This window comes from Phoca vitulina, unplaced genomic scaffold (genome assembly GCF_004348235.1).
Source record: "Phoca vitulina isolate PV1807 unplaced genomic scaffold, GSC_HSeal_1.0 scaffold2, whole genome shotgun sequence".
In the NCBI taxonomy this organism is placed as follows: Eukaryota; Metazoa; Chordata; class Mammalia; order Carnivora; family Phocidae; genus Phoca; species Phoca vitulina.
The window spans coordinates 351,290-376,312 of NW_022589705.1; the positions used below are offsets into that span (position 1 = coordinate 351,290).

Genomic DNA, 25,023 nt, shown 5'->3' on the forward strand with positions numbered 1-25,023 from the left:
AAATAGAGAATGTCTAGGGAGCTAGCTTTTGGCTTAAGGACAGCTGAAGCTGCCAGAAACAGGGGGAGCCATTTTTGCCAAGTTGGTGGGAAAGTTTAGGCAGAAGTCAGGAGGTCACTGCTCTGGCTGCTGTAAAGGGGATTCTGGCATCAGTGCTTTTCCAATCCCTCCTGATTTTATGACAATGATTTAACTATAATGTTCTGGTTTAATATGAGAGAACTTTGATCTAAAAAGATGCCTGTCCCCATCTTCTCCCTCCCTCCCCCCAAACCCCCTCTAAAGTAGGTTACATACAGGGGCGGGTGGCTCAGTGGGGGATCTTTGAGATATATCGTTGAATAAAACAAACACCTAAAGCAGTTCCTGGCACATATTAGGCACGCAAATAACTGAAAGTGAATAAAAACTCATTGACTGTTTAATGTTACTGTACTTACCTTCAAGATCAGCTGCTACTATCACATACAGTTGATGTGCCTGTTGGGTAGTGATGTCAGAGGTATTTTTGTATGTAATGAGTCACTGATACTTTCCACATTTTTTTAAAAGATTTTATTTATTTATTTGTCAGAGAGAGAGGGCACAAGCAGGGGGAGTGGCAGGCAGAGGGAGAAGCAGGCTCCCTGCTGAGCAAGGAGCCCGATGCAAGACTCGATCCCAGGACCCTGGGATCACGATCTGAGCCAAAGGCAGATGCTTAACTGACTGAGCCACCCAGGCGTCCCAACTTTCCACATTTTAAAGGCAGAGAGAAATGTGGGACATTTGCAAGTATATCACTGAAAGTTCTGAAATTTAGTTGAACCGGGTAAGTAGGAGTTCTTAGCTGGTGTTACTCTTATTTAGAAAGGAAGATGTGGTCTTGTGGTTAGTGAGAGAGATGATAACCAGAGGACCCCAATCTAATTTTAACCAGGCTGCTGAATAGTACAATTTGGGGCAGAGTGCACACTGTACTCACTTTCAATTGCTTGATTTTCTACTCATGGCCTAACAAATGTCCTGGATACTTGTGGGCAGCAATTTAACTGCTGATCCAGGATCTTACCATACCCAAATCTACCCTTTTAATTCTCAATTAAAACCCACAGTCTACTAAGCTTTTAATTCTTTTAAAAAATCAGTCATATGTTTCCTGTTCTATGTCTCTTTTGTATTCAAGACCATCACTCCCTTCTTCGCATGGATGGTCTGAGAGTGGAGATGGATTAGAAGTATTTAAAGATGGTGAGGAGTTTGGCATAACAGGAGTGTCAGCTAATGATTACAACAAACAATAGTAAAATGAGTACAACAAATTACTCTGTGTACTTCAGATGGTAATAAAAATAGTGTTTTGTTTCACTTTCTCTGATGTGTTTAGGGAGCTCTGAAGACCATCTCACTGAGGAGGAAGGGCTAGATGAACCTATTATGCATGAGCTATAGGGCACGTCACTCGATGTGTGTCATCTCCCACAGGGACACTGCCTACAGTTGGTCAGTGACAGTCAAAAGAAACTAGCATTTTTGTTAGTTATTTTTGCATCTTTGTACAACATCCTATACTGCTTTTATTTTATGTATATGCACATTTGTTTACTCCATAGCCAAGCTCAATCTTTCTTTATAACTTTTCTGGTTGCGGTAGTATAGAAATTTTACTGCCCGCAACCAGATGTGTCTGCCAGGCTTGTGGAACATGCATGACCCCTTGTAAATTAAGCTAGCACATTTAATAACGTGTAACTACTCATACTTACAATTAATGGTTTTTTCCCTTTATTTTCAAAAGGCTCATTTTTCTCCATTTCTCTACTATCAAAGTCAAGAACTGCCTAATGGTTCTGTCAAGGAGACTCCAGCTCCTACACCTGCTCCTCTAGAGGTTTCGAGTCCAGATACTACAGAGGAAGTAGGAGATCATAAGCCTAAGCTCTGCCGGCTGGTTAAAGGGGAAAACGGCTATGGCTTTCACTTAAATGCGATTCAGGGTCGGCCAGGCTCCTTCATCAAAGAGGTATGGTCATCTGGTTCTAGCAGCCCCATGAACACAGCCAGAGTGTCTCCCACTCATTGATGGCTTAGTAAAAAGGTTACATTGAAAAGCCTGCACTGAGGGTCTCACTTGGGTTTAAATAAATGCTGTCATGGTCCTGTACCCTTTAAGAGAGTGACTAGTACATCCTAAGCTCACATCTTTTGTTTTTCTTAAACACCTAATTGTCTTTAGAGACTTTCAAATCAAATAGAGCGATTCGACATGACTGTAGTGGACAGTCACTGTCAGCTCTGACTGGGAGTGATACCTGTTTACCTTGACACATTTGGCATAATGTCCCTAGCCTGTAGGGACTGACACTGAGAAGACTGTCCCTATGGCTCTCAAGTTAGGAATGCAGAAAGGGAACCTACGAAAGCGAATTAGTGCCTTCAACCCAGAAGACCTACAATATGATATTCAACCACTGTAATGCTACATATTTTTCTTCTGATGATCTTAATGATTTTTTTTAAAAATTGAAGTATAGTTGACATAGAATGTGATATCAGGTGTACAACATAGTGTTTTAACAATTCTATACATTACAAATGCTCTTCATTGGTAAGTGTAGTTACCACTGTCACATACAGTTATTAAATATTATTGACTATATTCCCTAAGCTGTACTTTTAATTCCTGTGATTTACTTATTTTATAACTGGAAGTTTGTACTTCTTATCCCCTTTGCCTATTTTGCCCATATCCCCCATCTACCTCTGTTTTGGCAACCACCAGTTTTTTCTCTGGATTTGAGTCTATTTCTGTTTGTTTTGTTTCTTGGATTCTATATATAAGTGAAATCATAAGGTATGTGTCTTTTACAGTCCGACTTATTTCACTTAGCATAATACTATCTAAGCCCATCCATGTTGTTGTGAATGGTAAGATTTCATTCTTTTTTATGGTTGAGTAATATTCCATTGTGTGACACACGCACACACATTTCTTTATCCATTCATCTATCCGTGGGCACTTAGGTGGCTTCCATAATCTTGGCTATTATAAATAATGCTGCTGTAAACATAGGGGTGCACAGATCTTCTCAAATTGGTGTTTTTGTTTTCTTTGGGAAAATACTCAAAAGTGGAATCAATGGGTCTCATGGTTTTTCTATCTTAAATTTTTTGAGGAATCTCTATACTGTTTTCCATGGTGGCTGCACTGATTTACAGTCCCACCCTCAGCACACTGGGGCTTATTCCCTTTTCTCCACATCCTTGCCAGTACTTGTTATTTCCTATCTTTTTGGTACTAGCCATTCTGACAGGTGTGAGGTGGTTTTGATTTACATTTTCCTGATTAATAATGTTGAGCGTCTTGGGGCGCCTGGGTGGCTCAGTTGGTTAAGTGTCTGCCTTTGGCTCAGGTCATGATCCTGGAGTCCTAGGATCGGGCCCTGCATCAGGCTCCCAGCTCAGCAGGGAGTCTGCTTCTCCCTCTGCCCCTTACCCTGCTTGTGTTCTCGCTCTCTCTCTCTCGGTCTCTCTCAAATAAATAAATGAAAATCTTAAAAAAAAATGTTTAGCATCTTTTCTCATGTGTCTCTTGGCCATGTGTATGTCTTTTTTGGGAAAATGCCTATTCAGGTCTTCTGCCCATTTCTTAATTGGATATTTTGTTGTTATTTGTTGTACGAGTTTTTATATATTTTGGATATCAACCCCTCATCAGATATATCATTTGCAAATATCTTCTCCATTCAGTAGGTTGCCCTTTCATTTTGTTGATGCTTTCCTCTGCTGTGCAAGAGCTTTTTAGTTTGACATAGTCTGAACAGTTTTTTTTGCTTTTATTTCCCTTGCCTGAGGAGACAGATCTAGAAAAATGTTGCTAAAGCCGATGGCAGAGTAATTATTGCCTGTGTTTTCTTCTAGGAGTTTTATGGTTTCAGGTCTCATATTTAGGTCTTTAATCCATTTTGAGTTTATTTTTGTATGTGGTGTTAAGAAAGTGGTCCAGTTTCATTCTTTTGCATGTAGCTTTCCAGTTTTCCCAGCACAATGTATTGAAGACACTGTCTTTTCCCCACTCTATATTCTTACCTCCTTTGTTGTAGATTAATTGACCGTATAAGTGTGGGTTTATTTCTGGGCTCTCTATTCTGTTCCATTGATCTATGTGTCTACTTTTATGCCAGTACTACACAGTTTTGATTACTGTAGATTTGTGGTATACCTTGAAATCTAGGAATGTGAGACCCCAGCTTTGTTCTTCTTAAGATTGCTTTACCTATGCGGGATCTTTGTGGTTCCATACACATTTTTAAGATCTTTTGTTCAGTTTTGTGAAAACCACTATTGGAATTTTGATAGGAATTGCATGGAATCTGTAGATTGCTTTGGGTAGTATGGACATTTTAACACTATTAATTCTTCCAACCTATGAGCATGGACTATCTTTCCATTTGTGTGTGCCATCTTCAATTTCTTTCATTAACATACAGTTTTCAGAGTACAGGCCTTTCAAACCTCCTTCTTAACCTTCATTAAGTTTATTCCTAGATATTTATTCTCTTTGAAGCAATTGTAAATGGGATTTCTTTCCTTCCTTCCTTCCTTCCTCCCTCCCTCTCTCTCCTCTTTCTCTCTCTCTTTTCTCCCTTCCTTCCTTTCTCTCTCTGTCTTTCTTTCTTTTTCTTTCTTTCCCAGTGTGGGGCTCAAACTCACAACCCAGAGATCAATAGTTGAATGCTCTTCTGAGCCAGCCAGGTGCCCCAAAGTGGAATTGTTTTCTAAATTTCTCTGCTACTTTGTTATTAGTGTACACCAACACAACAGATTTCTATATATTACATTTGTATCCTGCAACTTTATTGAATTCATTTACTCTAATAGTTTTTGGTGGAGTCTTCAGGGTTTTCTATATGTAGTATCATGTCAAATAGTGACAGTTTTCCTTTTCCTTACCAATTTAGATGTCCTTTATTTCTTTTCCAATTTTTTAAAAAAGATTTACTTATTTGCGAGAGAGGGAGAGAGAGAGAGAGATGGTGGGAAGGGGCAGAGGAAGAGAGAATCCCAAGCAGACTCTCCACTAGCGTGGAGCCCGATGTGGGCCTCAATCCCATAACCCCGAGATCACGACCTGAGCGGAAACCAAGAGGCAGATGCTTGACCGAATGAGCCACCCAGGTGCCCCTCCTTTTCCAATTTTTGTAGCTAGAACGTCCAGTACCACATCAAATAAAGGTGGTAAGAATGGACATCCTTGTCTTCCTCCTGATCTTAGAGGAAAAGCTTTCAGCTTCTCACCATCGAGTATGATGTTAACTGAAGGCTTGTCATATAGGGTCTTAATTATGTTGAGGTATGTTCCCTCTAAACTCACTTTGTTGAGTTTTTATCATGTTGAATTTTGTCTAATGTTTTTTCTGCATTTATTGAGGTGGTCATTAGATTTTTAACTCTCATTTTGTTAATGTGGTGTATCATATCGATTTGTGGATATTGAACCATTCTTGCATCCCTGGGATAAATCCCACTTGAATATGGTTAATGATCCTTTTACTATGTTGTAGAATTTGGTTAGTTAGTATTTTGAGGAATTTTGCATCTATGTTCATTAGGCATATTGATGCGTAATTTTTTTTTTTTTTGGTGGTGTGTTTGTCTGGTTTTGTTATCAAAAACTGGCCTTGTAGAATGTTGGCTCTGTAGAATGAATTTGGAAGCTTTCCTTCCTCTTCTATTTTTTGGAATACTTTGAGAAGGATAGGTATTAACTCTTCTTTAAATGTTTGGTAGAATTCACCTGTGAAGCCATCTGGTCCTAGACTTCTGTTTGTTGAGAGTTTTTGATTCCTGATTCAATTTGGTTACCAGTCTGCTCAGATTTTCTATTTTTTCCTGACTGAGAAGATTCTGTTTCCAGGAATGTATGTATTTCTTCTGGGTTGTCCAATCTATTTTTATTGAAGTATAGTTGACACGTTACATTAGTTTTAGGTGTACAACATAGTGATTTGACAACTCTATATGTTATGCTGTGCTCAACCACAAGCGTAGGTACCATCTGTCAGCATACATTATTATAGTATCATTGACCATATTCCCTATGCCGTACCTTTTACCTCATGATTTATTCACTCCATATTCCAGCATTTTTGTGTATGGTGTGAGAAAGTGGTCATTCTCTTGCATGTAGCTGTCCAGTTTTCATAGCACCATTTATTGAAGGGACTGTCTGTTCCCCACTGTATATTCTTGCCTCCTTTGTTGATTAATTGACCATATAAGTGTGGGATCATTTCTGGGTTCTCTATTCTGTTCTATTGATCTATGTGTCTATTTTTTGTGCCAGTACTACACTGTTTTGATTACTGTAGCTTTGTAGTATATCTTGAAATCTGGGATTGTGATATACCAAATTTTCTTCTCCTGTCTCAAGATTGCTTTGGCTATTTGGCATTCTTCTGTGGTTTCATACGAATTAGTATTATTTGTTCTAGTTCTGTGAAAAATGTTGTTGGTATTTTGATAGGAATTGCATTGAATCTATAGATTGCTTTGGGTAGTATGAACATTTTAACAATGTTTGTTCTTCCAATCTATGAGCATGAAATGTCTTTCCATTTGTTTGTGTCATCTTCGGTTTCTTTCATCAATGTCTTTTAAGTTTTCTGAGTACAGGCCTTATACCTTCTTTGTTAAGTTTATTCCTAGGTATTTTATTCTTTTTGGTGCAATTGTATATAGAATTGTTTCCTAAATTCTTTTTCTGCTACTTTATTAGTGTATAGCAACACAACTGATTTCTGTGTATTAATTTTATATCTTGCAACTTTACTGAATTCATTTATTCTAATAGTTTTTTGGTGGAGTCTGTTGGGTTTTCTATGTATGGTATGCCATCTGCAAATAATAACAATTTTACTTTTTCCTTATCAATTTGGATGCCTTTTATTTATTGTCTGATTCTTGCAGCTAGGTCTTCCAGTGTTATGCTGGATAAAAATGGCAAGAGGGAAGGCTGTCCAATTTATTGGCTTCTAATTTTTCATAATCATTTCTTATAATCCTTTGTATTTCTATAGTGTTGGTTGTAACTTCTTTCATTTCTCATTTTGAGTCCTCTTTTTTTCTTGATGAATCTGCCTAAAGGTATATACTTTTGTTTATATTTCAGAGAACCAGCTCTTGATTTCATTGATCTTTTCTATTTTTTTTTTATCTGTTTCCACTCAGATATTTCCTTTCTTCTACTAACTTTGGGCTTTGTTCTTTTTCTAGCTCTTTTAGGTATAAGGTTAAATTGAAATGTTCTTGTTTCTTGAGGTAGGGCAGTATATCTATAAGCTTCTTAGAACTGCTTTTACTGCATCCCAAAGACTGAATTGTGTTTTCATTTGTCTCCATGTATTTTTTGATTTCCTTCTTGATTTCTTGGTTGACCCATTCATTGTTTAGTAGTATGTTATTTGTGTTCTTTTTAGATTTTTTCTTGTGATTTCTAGTTTCATACTGTTGTGGTTGGAAAAGATACAGGATATGATTTCAATCATAAATTTATTGAGACCCGTTTTGTGGCCTGAAGCAAGATCCTGGGGAATGTTCAATGTGTACTTGAAAACAATGTATATTTAGCTATTTATTTTTATTTTGTATTTATCTATTTTTGGATGGAATGTTCTGTATGTACTTGTGAAGTCTATCTGATCTAATGTGTTGTTCAAAGTCACCATTTCCTCATTAATTTCTGTCTGGATGATATATCCATTGATGTAAGTGGAGTGTTAAAGCCACCTGTGATTATTGTATTACTGTCAGTTTCTCCCTTTTGTCTATTAATAATTCATGTATTCTGGTGCTCCTATGTTGGGTGCATAGATATTTACGATTGTTATGTTGGATTGTTCCCTTTATCATTAGGTAGTGCCTTCGTCTCTAGCTAGTGTCTTTGTTTTAAAGTCTATTTTATCTAATGTAAGCATTGCTACCTTGGCTTTACTTTTGGCTTCCATTTGCATGGTATGTTTTCTAGCCCATCCCTTTTAGCCTGTGTCTTTAGGCCTGAGGTGAGTCTCTTATAGGCAGCATATAAATGGGTCTTGTTTTTATATCCATTCAGTTACCCACTGTCTTTTGATTGGAGCATTTAGACCATTTACATTTAAAGTAATTATTGATAGGTATGTACCTATGACATTTTGTTAATTGTTTTCTGGCTGTTTTTGTAGTTCTATTCCTTTCTTCTTTTGCTCTCTTCCCTTGTGACTCCTTTCTTTAGTGTTATGCCTGGATTCCTTTCTAATTTTTTTGGTATCTATTACAGGTTTTTGTTTATGGTTACCATGAAGTTCCCATAGAACATCCGAAATATATACAGTGTATATTAAGTTGATGATCACTTAAATTCAAATCCTTTTTTTTTTTTTTTTTAAAGAGAGAGAGTGAGGGCACGAATGAGTGTTGGGGAGGGAGGGCAGAGGGAAAGAGAGAATCTTAAGCAGGATCCACGCCCTGTGTGGAACCCGATGGAGGGGGCTTGATCTCACAACCCTGAGATCATGACCTAAGCTGAAATCAAGAGTCAGATGCTTAACTGCCTGAGACACCCAGGCATCCCAAATTTAAATACATTCTAAAGCACTACATTTTTATTCCTTCCCCTCCACACTTAGTGCATGTCTTATTTTATATCTTTTTATTTTGTAAATCTTTTTTTTAAAGATATAATTGGTTTTACTACTTTTGTGTTTCAACCTTAAGTGACTAAGCTACTACCTTTATTATATGTTTGCTTTTATTGGTGAAATTTTTCCTTTCATAATTTTCTTCTAGTTATGGCCTTTTCTTTCCAGCCTGGAGAGGCCCTTCAACATTTCTTATAAGGCTGATTTAGGGGTTGTGACTTCTCTCTCCTTCAATTCTGAAAATAATCTTGCTGGGTAGAACATTCTTGCATATAGGTTTTTTTCCTTTCAGCCCTTTGCAGGCCAGAGGGAGAGTGGGATTATATATATAATTTCAAAGTTTCTACTGAAAAATCAGCTGATAGCCTTTATGAGATTTCCCTCGTATGTAGCTAGTTGCATTTCTCTTGCTGCTTTTTATCTTTAATCTTTGACATTTTAATTATTATGGGTCTTGTTGTTCCTCCTTGGGTTCATCTTGCTTGGGGTTCTCCTGGACGTCTGTCTCCTTCTCCAGGTTAGGGAAGTTTTCAGTTATTTCAGTTATTATTTCTTCAAATAAGCTTTCCGTCCTTTTCTCTCTTCTCCTTCTGGGATCCTTATATCACAAATGTTACCACACTCTGATGTTGTCCCAGAGACTCTTTAACCTTATTTCAATTAAAATTTTTTTTCTTCTTGTTATTCAGCTTGGGTGCTTACCTGTCTTTCCAGATCACTGATCTGTTCTATATCATCTGTTGATTCCCTCTAGGGTATTTTAAAATTTCAGTTACTATAAAAACCAATTAGAGATAAAGAATATATTTTCTATTTCTTTAAGTTCTCACTGAATTCATTTAATTTTCTCTCATCTGGTGAGCATCTTTAGGACCATTACTCTGAACTCTTTCTCAGGTTGATTGCTTATCTCCATTTTGTTCAGTTCTTAAGTTTTATCTTATTCTTTCATTTGGAGCATATTCCTGTCTCATTTTGTTTCACTTTTGGTGTTTGTCTCTATGAATTAGACAAAACAGCTACCTCTCCCTGTCTTAAAGGAGTGATCTTGTGTAGAAATGTCCCCAGTGTAGACTGCATGTACCTAGTGGCTTTGGGTGGAGCCAGCTCTGGTGGCATGGCTGAAGCAGGCATTGGCTGGGGTGATCTTGGGGTGCCTATGCCATGACTACTTTGGTGAGACAGCTGAGGGGGTCCTGGTGTGTGCCAGACAGTGCCCACCTGGAGCTGGTGTGGGCTAGGGTCCCTGGGTTTGCTGAGGTGGCAGGATGGCTAGAACACCTGGACCCTGGGCCTGTCTTGCACTATCAAGCTGGAGAGGGAATGTCAACAGTGGTACTTGCTAGATGCAGGACCCTGAGAGTTTCAGCAGTTTCCCTACCATTTGCTGGATGCTCTATGGTTAGTAAATTGGTTCCCTTCAAAGTCTAGCTGCTCTTTAAACTGCTATTTTTTTCCTGTGCCCCAGGTCTGGGGAATCTGTGCAGACTCCTCAGTGCTATCCCTCCCTACTGCAGTTTGTAGTGGCAAGGGTGGGGGGTCTCATCATTACTGTGTCTCCATCTCCTGCTGTTCTCTATGTGGTCTCTCCTTTTTTTGTGCAGACGCTGCTCAATCAGCCCTCAGGTCTTCAGGAGGAATTGCTCTTTATGTAGGTGTAGATTTGGTGTCTGTGGGAGGAGGTGAGTTCAGAGTCTTCTTGTGCTGTCATCTTGGAGCCCTCTTCCCATGGTACTCATTTGAGTACGGTTGTTGGAACTTTCTGAAGCAGAAAAGCATTAGAGCACCTTTCTTCTGTACCTCAGGGAGAAAGAATATGATTAAGAACACATTTTCAGACTCCTCTCTCCTCCGAAGGGAAGCTAATCTAACATTCCTTTATCCGTGTCTGGAAGTGATAATTCAGACCTTCTTTTTATAGGTACTGAAGGGCAGCCCTGCCGAGCTGGCAGGGCTGGAGGATGAAGATATCATCATCGAAGTGAATGGAGTGAACGTGGTGGATGAACCCTATGAGAAGGTGGTAGACAGAATCCAGAGCAGTGGGGAGAATGTCACACTCTTAGTCTGTGGAAAGAAGGCCTATGATTATTTCCAGGCTAAGAAAATCCCTATTGTTTCCTCCATGGCTGATCCACTGGATGCCCCCACTGATTCCAAAGAAGAGACACTGGCAGAACCAGAGCACGACTCACACACGGCAAAAGAACGAGTGAGTGGTGATAGACTTCTTTTAGTGATCTAACCTATCAGGGTATGATAAAGTCCTTAATAAGCACACTTCAGGTCTCTGTTTACCGCAGATTTCCTAGAATACTAGAAAATTACAAAGGTAACAAGCAAGTCAAATTATTTTGGTGGAGAAGTGGTAGGAGGACAAGCTGCTTTTTCATGGCATGGAGTTGACGGTAACTGTCAAATCAAGAAATAAAAGTTTATCAAAATTATAATGGAACCACCAGAAGAACCTGAATCAGACTACGTACAAATTCTGGTTCTGCCACTTAACAGCCTTGGGCAAATGGATTTATTCGCTCTCTGCTTCACTTTCCCCACCTGTAAACCAAGGATAATTTGTAGGATTATTATTAACTAAGACTATTTTTAAAAATTACTGATTCTTTTATTTAAAATCAATTAACATATAGTATATTATTAGTTTCAGAGGTAGAGTTTAGTGATTCATCAGTTGCATATAACACCCAGTGCTCATTACATTGAGTGCCTTCCCTAATGTGCATCACCCAGTTACCCCATCCCCCTACCCACCTCCCCTCCAGCAACCCGCAGTTTGTTTCCTATTAACTAAAACTATCAAAGTGCTTCAAACAGTGCCTGGTTAATAATGCTAAGCATAAAATGAATGGTGGTGGTTAGAGACATTGTTTTTAAGATAATTGGCAGGTATTTGTGTTTTATTAATAGGGAGGAATAAGCATTACTCTATATTTGGATTAAAATCCTCAATAAGTCTTTTATATTTTTGTCCAAGTTCACAGAGGAAATGTATGGCAAAGCCAAGACTCTAAAAGTTTTATATCATTCTTCTTTCCATTACATTTAATTCTACTCCATTTACATTAATTTTACAGATTGGTCATATAAATTAAATACTGTTTGTTAATGAAGACACACGTAGTTTGGGGTGCTATAATAAAAGACCATAGACTGGGCGGCTTATAAACAACACACATTTATTTCTCACAATTCTGAAGGACAGATTTGGTGTCTGGGGAAGGCCCTCTTATAGGCTGTAGTCGGCCAATTTCCTGCTATGTCCTCACATGGTAGAAGGGGATAGGGAGCTCGGGGTGGGGATGGGGGGCTCTTTCATAAGGCCTTAATCCCAATCACGAGGGCTCTGCCCTCATGACCTAATCACCTCCCAAAGGTTCCTACCTCCTAATATCACCTGACCTTAGGATTAGTATTTCAGTATATGAATTTTGGGGAAATACAAACATTCAGACCACAGCACACACAATAGCCACTGACCTTGCATTCTTGATTGCTTAGCAAAGAAAGCATCTACTTGTCTTTAAAAAATTTTATATTTCTATAGCAAGTCAATTATAGGCGTATGCTAGCTTTATAGAAAAGATCTACAGATATTAAGAAATTTGTTAGTGTCAAACGGCAGGCTGGAAACAAAGCCAACTGTACAATTCAGGTTACCTGGCTTCTAGTGAGTGACTCTACTCCCTGCCTGAAGTCATGCAGCTGCTGACATTCACACTCTCGCACTTACGGACCTTTTGTTCTCTTTTGCGCAGGCGTACAGTACAGCCTCACATTCTTCTTCCAATTCTGAAGATACAGAGATGTGATGAGAGCAACTAACGGCGTTGGCTGACAGCTGTTTCTGGGTGTTGAGTAGGGATCCTTTCCCGAAGAATGAGCTGCTACCCATTCACTGTCTCTGGTAGAGAGGAATTCCTCTGGCAACCAGTTCATCATGGGGGACTGTCTTCTGTTGTCATTTGCCTTGGGGGTGACTACTGCAATAGATGGCTTCTTTATGGTCAACTTAAGGCAGGAACCACATTCTTTTCACGTGATTTCTTTCAAGCTTCAACTTCACTACATTTCTCTATGACGATATCTCTTAATTTTATAGGCTCCTTGAGCATTAAAGATGATTCGTAAATCTGTATATGTGAGAGCTGCTATAAAGTATCTGAGCAGATGAGCCTATTAAAATTATGCTTTTGTAAGAATGTTGTGGTTGCTAAAATAGATGCCATTAAGAATGCCTTTAGAGTATACTTGAATCTTCCCGGCTAGCTGATAAAACCTCAAGAGTGCTTTTGTTTTTGGTAAACTTGCTTTTATGCTGTAACCTTCATTTTGCCTCTAGAAACCCAAAACAATAAAATTCAGAATAAGATCTTAGAGACTTACTGGTGATAAAACTCAGGATTTCCTTAAATTGCATTTCTCAATGTTCTATAACCTTTCCAGCATTTTCCTTTCACAGATGGAGAAAGTAGGGGCTAGCATAGGAAAAGGACTTATTCTAGTTAACAGTTATTCATTGTTTTACCACACAGCATGAGGGGCAGATGGAAAGAAAAAAATGAGACATCATCACCAAATTGAATGTACAGTAATTCACTCTCAAATAATACTAACTTAAAAGGAAATCAATAAAGATGATATACCTGAACGCTCTTGGCAGAATCTATTTCAGTAGCACACCGTCCTGTCCCCAGACAAGAAGAGAGAACCTGTTGGTTATTTTAATGGGGCAGGGGTTGGCAGGAGGATGCCAACTCGTGTTAGATTGCACAAGCACACTACACCAAGCTGTCCTTGAGAAAATGAAGCTAAGGCCAAAGGGTTGCAATCTGATTTTAATGACAGTCAATCTTAAGGGAAAGCCATAACCTCCTCCATGTGAGCCTTGAGCAGAAATTCCGGGTGTTCGGCCCAGCTCCCTGAGACTTCCCCTTACCTGCAGAGTTCCAGTGTATTCCCCCCACCTAGTTTCTTGGCTCTTTTCCACCCCCTTTCCCACCAGCCTCAAACCCACATGGGATGCTCTCAGCTGAGTGTTAGCTTAAGTTTACTTCACGCTCCCATGTTCTAGCTAATGCTACTCATGATCACAGTATCCACAGAGGAGGGAGGCATACGCTGAAGGCAGAATATGCTACCTCAGCATTTTGATTGTTTAAAAAACATGAGGCCCTGGTCCCCTCCATTTTTTCTCTTATATCCAAATTCTGACACCACTGGCCTGCAGCAGTCTGTAACAGGCGTGAGTTCAAGGTGCCATATGCTTCTCTGGTGCCTGTTTGTGAGCCAAATAGAGGAACAGGATGCTGGAGAGAGCACTGACCAGGAAGATCACGTCAAACCAACGGTGATAGAAGTTGAACTGTAGCTCTCCAAGCACTTCGGTGATTATGGTGCGGTATTCTAGAGGCATGCTCATTCGAATCAGTAGCACGGAGGAGACAAAGTACATGCCCTGTAAGTTAATCCAGAAGTCACTTGGAATGTGGTGAAGGACCAAAGGGAATTGTTACAATATTTAGAAGTATAAACACTTCTGGCAGTTTACAGTTGTAAGCATAAAACTAGGTCATTACACTTACCATTATCTGTGCTAATAGCAGGACAATGACGTTGGAGGACTTACTGCTGGAGATGGCATAAAAGAACTGTCAAGAAAGGGAGAAGAACTTATGCAGTGCTGCTGGATTCTTGTGTCAAGAACATTAAGGAGCCTACTTAACATTTAGTGAAAAGTGTTTCTTCCCCATAGCAATCCAGCAGAGAACAACAGATATGATTAACGCTGTGAAGAAGAGAAACAGACTGATAGCAAAGGATCCAGCTATGGTGTCCCCAGAGGGAGAGCTGGTGGTTTTAAGAACTAATTACATTAGGACATGAAAGGATTCCAATCGCTAGCAAATTTTTCAGAAACTATGTGATACACAGGACTTTCATATATCACTGTAAAACGTTAGACCAGATTACTCCAGGCCACCCCAAGCCCTTGTAATTACTACTAGCCTCCTGAGCTCTTTCCAAAATTGTGCTAGATGCCTGGAGTGCCCTTCTCTTCTTCTCTCCTCCTAACCTCTTCACTCCTTTCATTCAAACAACTCTTGGATCTTGGGCTCCCCACACCTCTTCTCCAAGAGAAAACCTACCTTCTGCCTCCATAAAGCCTTCCGACGTTGATCAGAAAATAGTAAAACATTCTACTTGTCCTACTTACATGTCCTCCTTATAAGTGACTCTCAAAGTTACTCTAACCTCAAATACCTATCTTGTTCATCCATTCCAAGTATCTCTGGAGCTCCTACCATGTGCCAGTTTCTACTCCTAGATGCTGGTGCCACATCAGCGAACAAAACAGACTGTGAACTCATTCTATGACCTTTGTTAAATGTACTCATCTGATTGGCGTATGATGTAAACCCATCATCATCAGTTTATTGAGCAGTTTCAATTTTAAAAAATTTTATTGTAGGTCTTTTAAATATTTGTGACTGTTTAAGTTCTCCGAAGGCAGAAATCTTAATTAGGTAAAATTATCTCATGGTGCCACGTGAAATGCCGCAAATCATAATTTAAACTCAGTGCTACAACATACCTTTGTAAGAGTGATCAGTAATCCTCTGATAGATGTGACGATGATTATTCCAACCAGAATGAAGGAAATGTGCTGAGACCAGAACTTTACCTGCCACCATAAAAGGAAGGAAAAGTATGTGTGAAATCTCTGTTGAGAGACATGTGAAGGCTATTCTTCTGATGCATTCTGATCTCTTATGTGACTGAGAGGGAACTTCATTAGGCCCTACCTGATTTAGAAAAATTTTTAGGGAGGGAGGAAAATGAGTAAGGGGCAACTACACCTAGGAAGACTGCAGTGGATAGCTTAATAAGCAGACTTAATCAAAACTTAGGACGGAAGCAAGCAAGTGCAGTGGTGATGAAAATAACAGTAGTCAGAGAAACACAGATGGAACCAATGACGCAGCTTTGGTGTGTTAAGTGAAAAGCACAAATTGAAATTAAATAGCAGCTAAATTATTTTTAACATCTGTGAATGATAGTCCCCTGATCACCCAAAACTTAAAGAAATTTTTCTTTTTATAATAAAAGAATATGTAAATATTCTCAGCTATGGTCTAGGAAATAGTTGCCCTTCACTTGAATTACATGATGTTCCTTTTTTCTCCTCTTGGTTTGCTTCATAGTGGAAGGCAGCTTTGGGACCCTGTGCTTGATTCAGGTCTGAAAAGTATCTGTGGGGGAACTGCTATTACTAACATCTAAAAGATGTTATTCAGAATTCTGAAACGTGGAGTATACAGATGGATTAGAGATGAAATACAGAGACACCACAGCAACTAGCCTCAGAAAGCACTGAGAAGGAAGAACACTTCTAATAATTGAGCCTAGTAAAAATTTTAAAAGAGGAAAAGAGAACACATATCAGCAACAGTGAAGCCTATTTTGTGGTATAATTTATAAACTACTTGGAGGAAAGATACCATGCTCCCTCACATGAAAAAGTTTACACTATTGATCTATCATCAAAAACCGTGTGCTTTGAGTTGTTCATCAAGGACTGGAGCTCAATTTGCTCTGGTTTGCTTTCATTTTATCTAGCTACTAGGAGCACGTCCAGCTAAGGCAGATGGCTGCAGGGAGCATGCAGTCTGTCACTAGAATCACAGCACAGCTAAATAGCCCTCAGAGGGACTAAAAACGTGAGTCTTACTATCATATCAAAGTGCTAATCAGCTGGAATCAATGGCCATTTATAAATATATATATATACACATATATATATATATACATACATTTGGAAAATATATTCTTCTATAAATAAAGACATTAAACTTAAATTGGGACAAGAGTGTGTTTAATGATAGTGGTATTATAAAACAGGTAGAAAGAAGATTAAAACTGCACAGGTTACAGTTACCATCTTTAGCTCAAAGTCCACATTAATTAATTGGTAGCTTTTTACGGCAGACATAATTTCACTTCTAACATGGAACACTAATTAGTAGTTAATTTTCTACTAGAGGAACCAAAGGTGAGTTTTGGATTTGACGATCTCATGTATCACAGAGAGAAGTATCCAGTATTTGGTGGGGAGAAACTGGGGAGGGGGAGCTGGCTACAGAAAAGCAGCGGAGGAACTACAGAAATAATCAGCATCTAAGACAGTAATAAGTACCAGCCATCACTTCTGGTTTTATGTCCTTTACAAATCTGCCATATGAGTATGTCAAAACAGAGGAGAGTGGGAAGAACAAAGGCAGAATTAAGTAAGGAATTAAAATCTTAACAATTGTAATTTATAGCAGATAAAATAGAAATGTATGAAACCAGGATCTTGATACAACTCTTACATCAAATTGGATCCCCAGATAATTCACAGTGATCTCGATGCCTCTTGTGACAGGATCAGTTTTCCCAACTCGGTCAAAAACGATATTGATGGTTGCCTGCAAAGACATGGAACTTTATATTACAGCATCTCAATAATCACTATTTCAAAAAGTGACTCAAAATAATGAATCAGTGTAACATATCTTACAGGTGGATGTTCCTAAAAATGCAATTCTACTCTCAATCTAAATCATATATAAGACATTTATTTTGGCTATTCACATACAGGCAAACAAAAGTCCTTATCTACCCTATCTTTCTTTTCTGTAAAGAATAGAAGGAAAAAAGGCTATGGCATATACACCTTAATTTCACAGCAGTTAGAAAGGTAACATTCTGGTGGATAAAGTTTGAGTAAGAGAATCAAGAATTCCAGGGTTATTCACTCTATTTTCTGAATGCTTGAAGAGCAATCACTAAAATAATGAAAAGAGTTACAGCTAACAAGTCAACAAGAGATCAGACAGAATTATGAAAAATACCCAATTAATCCAAAAGAAGGCAGAAAAAAAGGAAAAATGGAAAAAAAGAACAGATGGGACAAATAAAAAAACATGTAACAACACTGCTGTTTAAAATCCAACCATATTAATAATTACATTAAATGTAAACAGTCTGACAACAGTCTGGCAAACTCTGACACTGTGATGATAGAGCCACAGATGATATGCAGATGAATGCGCTTGGCTGTGTTCAAATAAAACTTTATTTACAATGGTAGGTGGTGGCTGGATTTGGCCTACGAGCTGCAGATGGCTGAATCCTGGTCTAAACATGCCAATTAAATGGCAGAGACTTAAGACTGGATAAAAAAGCAAGACCCAACTATACGTTGCTTACAAAAAAACCCACTTTAAATATAAAGATACAAATCGGTTAAAAGTAAAAGAATGGAAAAAGATACATCATGCTAACACTAATCAAGAGAAAACTGGAAGGTCTATATTAATATCAAAGTAGATTTCATAGTAAAAAATATTGCCAGGGATTAAAGGGTCATTTCAGAATGATAAAAGGATCATTTCAACAAGGGGTACACAATGACCCTGAAGATGTATGGACCAAATAATAGAGCTTTAAAATACATGAAGCAGGGGTGTCAGGAAGATGGTAGAGTAGGAGGATCCTGAGCTCATCCTGTCTCACAAACACACCAAGATAATAGCTACCTCTGTGTAACTCTGAAAACAACATGAAAACTGGCAGAACAGACCTTCCACAGTTAACTGTTGAGAGGAGGCCACATTGAAAAGGGTAGGAGGGGCTGAGACACACCTGGGAACCAAACCTCCTGTGAGACTAACCACAAACAGGAGGGACACCACAAGCACAGAGAAGCAGAGAGGATCAGACCCCACACAAGGCACCCCAGGCAGTGGGACGATGAGTTCCCAGTAACATCTGGCTTTGAAAACCAGTGGGGATAAACTTTGGGAGCTTTTAAAATCAGCAGGGCTTAAGTCCAGGTACTTTAAAAATTAGCAGGCCTTAACTCTGGGAGAGCCAGAGGGCAATCAGAAACTAAGTCCCAGCCCTTAAAGAGCTAGAATAAATAACTTGGCCTGAGAGCACAGAAACAGCAGTTTGAAAAGTGCTTGGGTATATGTGAAGGATATTCATTACCAATCTCAACATGTGCTGGAGGGTCAGGGAGACTTCTCTTCAGGAGACTTCCAGAACAAAAGTGCTGGTGGGCACCATTTCTCTTCTCCTCCCCCACCTAGATAGCCAGACACTTGTGGGAACTACCACTAATACTCTCTACCTATCTTGCTAGCGCCCTGCCCCGACTTTCACCTGGGGACCTGCCTGCCTCAGCAGGTGGTCCTTCAAAACAACTCCTGCCCCACCACACCCTGCAAGCAGCCTGAGCAGGGACCCACGCCACTCCAAAAGCAGCCCTGGAGAGAGAGAGATAACCCTACACATCAGTGTGCCCACAGTTCCAACAGCTGAGCCTCTTAGTTGGCTGCGCAGGGACTAAACCTTGCCCAGTGTGCCCACAGCAAGCAAAGCAGGTCATTGCAGCCAACTAAGGCAAATGCAACTCAGCCACAACAGTAGGGTGCATGTTGCCCACATAGGAGACACCCTTGGAGCACCTGGTTCTGGTGCCTGGAGGCACTGCACTACAGGGCACCACAGAACCTTTTCTTTCAAGACCACCACAGAACCCCATTACTTTCAAGACCAGGAGTCATAGCTGATCCCAATACAGAGAAACAAACGGAGAGCTAGACAGAATAAGGAGATAGAGGAATATGTCCCAAATGAAAGAAGAGGACAAAATCACAGCAGCAGATCTAATGAAATGGAGATAAGCAATATGCCTGGATAAAGAATTCAAAGTAATGGTCATAAAGATACTCACTGGACTTGAGAAAACAATGGATGAATTCAATGAGAACTTCAACAACGATATAAAAAGGAACCAGTCAGAGATGAAGAATTCAATAACTGAAATTAAAAAAAAAAAAAAACAAACAAACACACTAGAGGCAGTCAACAGTAGACTGGAGGATGCAGAATGGATCAGCAATCTGGAAGACAGGGTAATGGAAAGCAACCAAGCTGAACAGCAAAAAGAAAATAATAATAATAATAAAGGAGAACATGTTAAGGGAACTCAGCAACACCATCAAGTGTAATAACATTCACATTATAGGCATCCCAGAAGGAGAAGAGAGAGAGAAGGGGGCAGAAAATTTATTTGAAGAAAGAATAACTGAAAACTTCTCTAATCTGGGGAAGGAAACAGGTATCCAAATCCAGGAAGCACAGAGAGCCCCGAACAAGATTAACCCAAAGAGGTCCACACCAAGATATGTAAAATTAAAATGGCAGAAAGTAATGATAAAGAATTTTAAAGATTTATTTTGAGAGAGAGAGAGCACGTGTGCACACAAGTCGGGGGGGCAAAGGGAGAGGGAGAGAAAACTCAAGCAGACTCCCCAATGAGTTGGGGAGCTCAATGTGGGGCTCGATCTCATGACCCTGAGATCATGACCTGAGCTGAAATCAAGAGTTGGATGCTTAGCTGACTAAGCCACCCAGGTGCCTCTAAGGAGAGAATTTTAAAAGCAGCAAGAGAAAAAAAAGTTACTACGAGGGAAACCCTATAAAGTTTTTAGCTGAGTTTTCACCAGAAACTTCATAGGCCAGAAGAGAGTGGCATTATATATTCAAAGTATTGAAAGGAAGACCTGCAACCAAGCATACTTTACAAGGCAAAGTTATCATTCAGAATAAAAAAAGAGACAAAAAGTTTCCCAGACAAAAGTTCAAGGATTTAATCACCACTAAACCAGCCCTACAAGAAATGTAAAAGGAAATTATTTGAGTGGAAAGAAAAGGCCATAATCATAAGAAAGTTATGAAAGGAAAAATTTTCACAGGTAAAAGCAAACACATAATACATGTAGTAGAATCACGTATAAAGCCAGTCTGGAGCAAAAGTAGTAAAATCATTTATATCTACAAAAACCAGCCAAGAAATACACAAAATAAAAAGACGTAAAATACAATATCATATACATAAAATGTGGAGGGGGAGTAAAAATGGAGTACTTTTAAAATGTTTTTGAATTTAAGCTTGAACCTAAGTTCAGCCATCAACTTAATACAGACTGTTATACACCTAAGATAAAATATATAAGCCTAATGGCAACCACAAATCAGAAACCTATAATAGGTACACAAAAAATAAAGAGAAAGGAATCCAAACATAAGACTACCACATGGGAAGAGAGAAACAGAAGGAAAAGAGAAAAACCACAAAAACAACCAGAAAATAATGAACAAAATGGCAGTAAGTACATAACTATCAATAATTACTTTAAATGTAAATCGTCTAAATGCACCAATTGAAAGACAAAAGGTGATTGAATGGATAAAAAAAACAAGACCCATCTATATGCTCCTTTAAGAGACTAACTGCAGACCTAAAGACACATACAGACTGAAAATGAAGGGCTATAAAAAAATACACCATGCAAAAGGCAGGAGAAAAGCCGGGATAGCAATACTTAATATCAGATAAAGTAGACTTTAAACTTAATATCAGATAAAGTAGACTTTAAAACAAAGGCTAGAGACAAAGGAGGGCACTACATAATGATAAAGGGATCAATCTAACAAGAGGATGTAACAACTATAAATATCCTAACAAGAGGATGTAACAACTATAAATATCTATGCCCTCAACATAGGAGCACCTAAATACATAAAGCAATAATTAACAGACATAAAGGGAGAAGTTGACAGTAATACAATAATAATAGGTGACTGTAACATTCCACTTGTATCAGTGTAGATCATTCAGACAGAAATCAATAACGAAACAGTGGATTTGAACAACACATTAGACCAGATGGACTTAACAGATATATACTGAACATTCCATCCAAAAACCACTGAATACATTCTTTTCAAGTACATGTTGAACATTCCCCAGAATAGATCACAACTTAGGCCACAAAACAAGTCTCAATAAATTTAAGAAGACTGAAATCATATCATGCATCTTTTCCAACCACAATGGTATGACACTAAAAATCAATCACAAGAAAAAAATCTAAAAAGAATACCAATGCATGGAAGCTAAATAACATGCTACTAAACAATGAATGGGTCAACCAAGAAATCAAGGAGGAAATAAAAAAATACATGGAGACAAATGAAAATACAATGGTTCAGTTTTTGAGATGCAGTAAAAGCCATTCTAAAAGGGAATTTCATAGCAACAAAGGCCTAACTCAAGAAACAAGAAAAATCTCAAGTAAACAACCTAACCGTACACCTAAAAGAGCTAAGAAAGACCAAAGCCCAAAGCTAGCAAAGGGAAGGAAGTAATAAAGATTAGAGCCAAAATAAATGAAAGAGAGAGAGAAAAAATGAAAAGATCAATGAAACCAGAATCTGTTTCTTTGAAAAAATTAACAAAATTGGTATATCTGTGGCCAGACTCATCAAGAAAAAGACTCAAATACAATCAGAAATAAAGGAGGAGAAATAACAATTGACAGCACAGAAATACAAAGGATTATAAGAGACTATTATGAAAAATTGTATGCCAACAAATTGGACAACCTAGAAGAAACAGATTCTTAGAAACATAATCTTCTAAAACTGAATCAGGAAGAAATTGAAAATCTGACCAGAGCAATTACTAGTAATGAAATGGAATCAGTAATAAAAAAAACTCCCCCAAAACAGAAGTCCAGATTCAGATGGCTTCACAGGTAAATTCTACCAAATATTTAACAAAGAGTTAATACCAAAGAGGTGAAAGACCTATACTCTGAAAACTGTAAAACAGTGATGAAAGAAACTGAAGATGAATCAAACAAATGGAAAGATATTCCATGCTTGTACACCTTAAACTAATGTAACATTGTGTGTCAAGTCTACCAAAATAAAGATAGAAGAGTTAATACCTATTCTTCTCAAACGATTTTTAAAAAAAGATTTACTGAGAATCATGGAACACATCAAAAACTAATGAAGTACTGTATGGTGACTAACATAAAAAAAAAAGAGAAAAAAGATACACTGATTTTTTTTAGAGAGAGGGGGATGGGGAGGGATGGAAGGAGAGGAAGAGGGAAAGAATCCCAAGCAGACTCCACAGTGAGCACGGAGCCTGATGCAGGGCTCGATCTCACGACCCATGAGATCACGACCTGAGCCAAAACCAAGTCGGATGCTCAACCAACTGAGCCACCCAGGCACCCCTTTTCTCAGATGATTAAAAAAAAAAAAAATAGAAGAAGGAAACTTCCAAATTCATTCTACAAGGCCAACATTTCCCTGATACCAAAACCAGAGACACTACAAAAAAAGAAAACTATAAGCCAATATTTCTGATGTACATGGATGCAAAATTCCTTAACAAAATTTAGCAAACTGAAAAAAAAATTTTGCAAACTCAATTCAACAATACATTAAAAAAATTATTCACCATGATCAAGTAGAATTTATTCCAGGAATACCAGGGTGATTCAATATTCTCAAACCAAACATGATAAACCACATCAACAAAATAAAGTATAAAAACCATATGCTTGTTTCAAAAGATGCAGAAAAAGCATTTGACAAAGTACAACATCCATTCACGATAAAGTGGATTTAGAGGGAACAAAGTGGGTTTAGAGGAACACATGTCAGCATAATAAAGGCCATATATGAAAAATGTTCATTGGTGAAAATGAGCATCATACTCATTGGTGAAAAACTGAGAGCTTTTCCTCTAAGATCAGGAAGAAGACAAGGATGTCCACTCTCACCACTTTTATTCAACATAATACTGGAAGTCCTAGTTGCAGCAGTCAGACAAGAAAAAAAAGGCATTCAGAATGATAAGGAAGTTAAACTGGCTATTTGCAGATAAAATGATAATATAGAAAAACCTAGAAACTCCACCAAAACATTAGAACTGATAAATGAATTCAGTAAAGTTGTAGGATACAAAACTAGTATACAGAAATCAGTTGCATTTCTATATACTAATAACTAAGTACCAGAAATTAAGAAAACAATCCCATTTACAACTGCACCAAAAAGATTATCTAAGAATAAACTTAACCTAGGAGGTGAATGACCTATTACCCTGAAAACTATTAAAATATTGATGAAAGAAATTGAAGGCAACACAAACACATGGAAAGATAATCTGTGCTCATGGATTAGAAGAATTAATATTGTTAAAATGTCCATACCACCCAAAGCAGTCTACAGATTCCATGCAATCCCCATCTAAATATGAACAGCATTTTTCACAGAACTAGAATGAATAATCCTAAAATTTGTATGGAACCACAAAAGACCCCAAATAGCCAAAACAATCTTGAAAAGAACAAAGCTGGAGGTCTCACAGTCCTGGGGTTCAAGATATACCACAAAGCTGTAGTAACCAAAACAGTACGGTACTGGTACAAAAACAGACATATAGATCAATGGAACAGAATAGAACAATATCATATGATCCAGTAATCCCACTACTGGGTACTTACTGAAAGAATATGAAAACACTAATTTGAAAAGCTATATGCACCCCTATGTTTACAGCAGCATTATTTACAATAGCTGAGATACAGAGGCAACCCAAGTGTCCACTGATAGTTGAATGGATAAAAAGATGTGGAGCATATATGCAATGAAACATTATTCAGCCATAAAAAGAATGTGATCTTGCCATTTCCAACAATCCTACAGGGTACTATGCTAAGTGAAATAAGTCAGACAAGGAAAGACAAATGACACATGATTGCACTTATAAGCAGAATCTTAAAAACAAATGAACAAAGAAACAACCAATCAGACTCTTAAATACAGAGAACAAACCGGTGGTTGCCAAAAGGGAGGTGAGTGAAGGGATGGGTGAAATGGATAAAGGGGATTAAGAGGCACAAACTTTCAGTCATGGAGATGAAATGTACAGCACAGAGAATAGTCAATATTACAACATTGTATGGTGACAGATGGTGACTACACTTATAGTGAGCACTCTGTAATCTATAGAATTGTTGAATCACTATGTTGTACATCCAAAATTAATATTCTGTGTTAATTATAATTGGGTAAAAAAAATACAGAAGCAAAAACTGATAGAACTAAAAAAAGACAAATCCACAACAATGGTTTGAAATTTCATCAAATCCCGCCCCCCCCCCAAAGAAACTGATAAGATAGTCAGAAAATTAGCAAGGATATAGAAAACTTTAACAATACTATCAACTAACTTGACCTAATCGACATTTATACAACACTCCAGCCAACAGGAGCAGAAAACAAGTCTCAATAAATTTGAAGAGATTTAAGTCATACTAACTATGTTTTCAGATCACATGGAATTAAATTAGAAATCAATTACAGAAGGATATTCACAAGATCCCCCAAATATTTAATAACATACTTCTGAATAACCCATGAGTCAAAGAAG

The 25,023-nt window shown here is 38.2% G+C and overlaps 2 protein-coding genes across 4 annotated transcripts in view; one reads left to right on the top strand and one right to left on the bottom strand.

The window, feature by feature from the left end:
• PDZK1 (PDZ domain containing 1) overlaps window positions 1–12,654 on the top strand; it is a 37,568-nt gene extending 24,914 nt beyond the window's left edge. For both annotated transcript variants that reach the window (XM_032419985.1, XM_032419993.1), the window contains 3 exons: window positions 1,778–2,002; window positions 10,579–10,869; window positions 12,431–12,654. In XM_032419985.1, coding sequence (XP_032275876.1) covers window positions 1,778–2,002; window positions 10,579–10,869; window positions 12,431–12,484 — 570 coding nt within the window. In that variant the 3' untranslated portion in view covers window positions 12,485–12,654. The remainder of the gene's footprint in view (window positions 1–1,777; window positions 2,003–10,578; window positions 10,870–12,430) is intronic.
• Window positions 12,655–12,671: 17 nt separating this feature from the next.
• LOC116641988 (Golgi pH regulator) overlaps window positions 12,672–25,023 on the bottom strand; it is a 59,367-nt gene continuing 47,015 nt past the window's right edge. The window contains exons 11-14 of one of the 2 annotated variants that reach the window (XM_032420005.1): window positions 17,045–17,140; window positions 15,268–15,357; window positions 14,258–14,323; window positions 12,672–14,130 (exon numbers count right to left, since the gene is read on the bottom strand). In XM_032420005.1, coding sequence (XP_032275896.1) covers window positions 13,924–14,130; window positions 14,258–14,323; window positions 15,268–15,357; window positions 17,045–17,140 — 459 coding nt within the window. In that variant the 3' untranslated portion in view covers window positions 12,672–13,923. The remainder of the gene's footprint in view (window positions 14,131–14,257; window positions 14,324–15,267; window positions 15,358–17,044; window positions 17,141–25,023) is intronic. The other variant, XM_032420011.1, reaches the window with a different exon arrangement.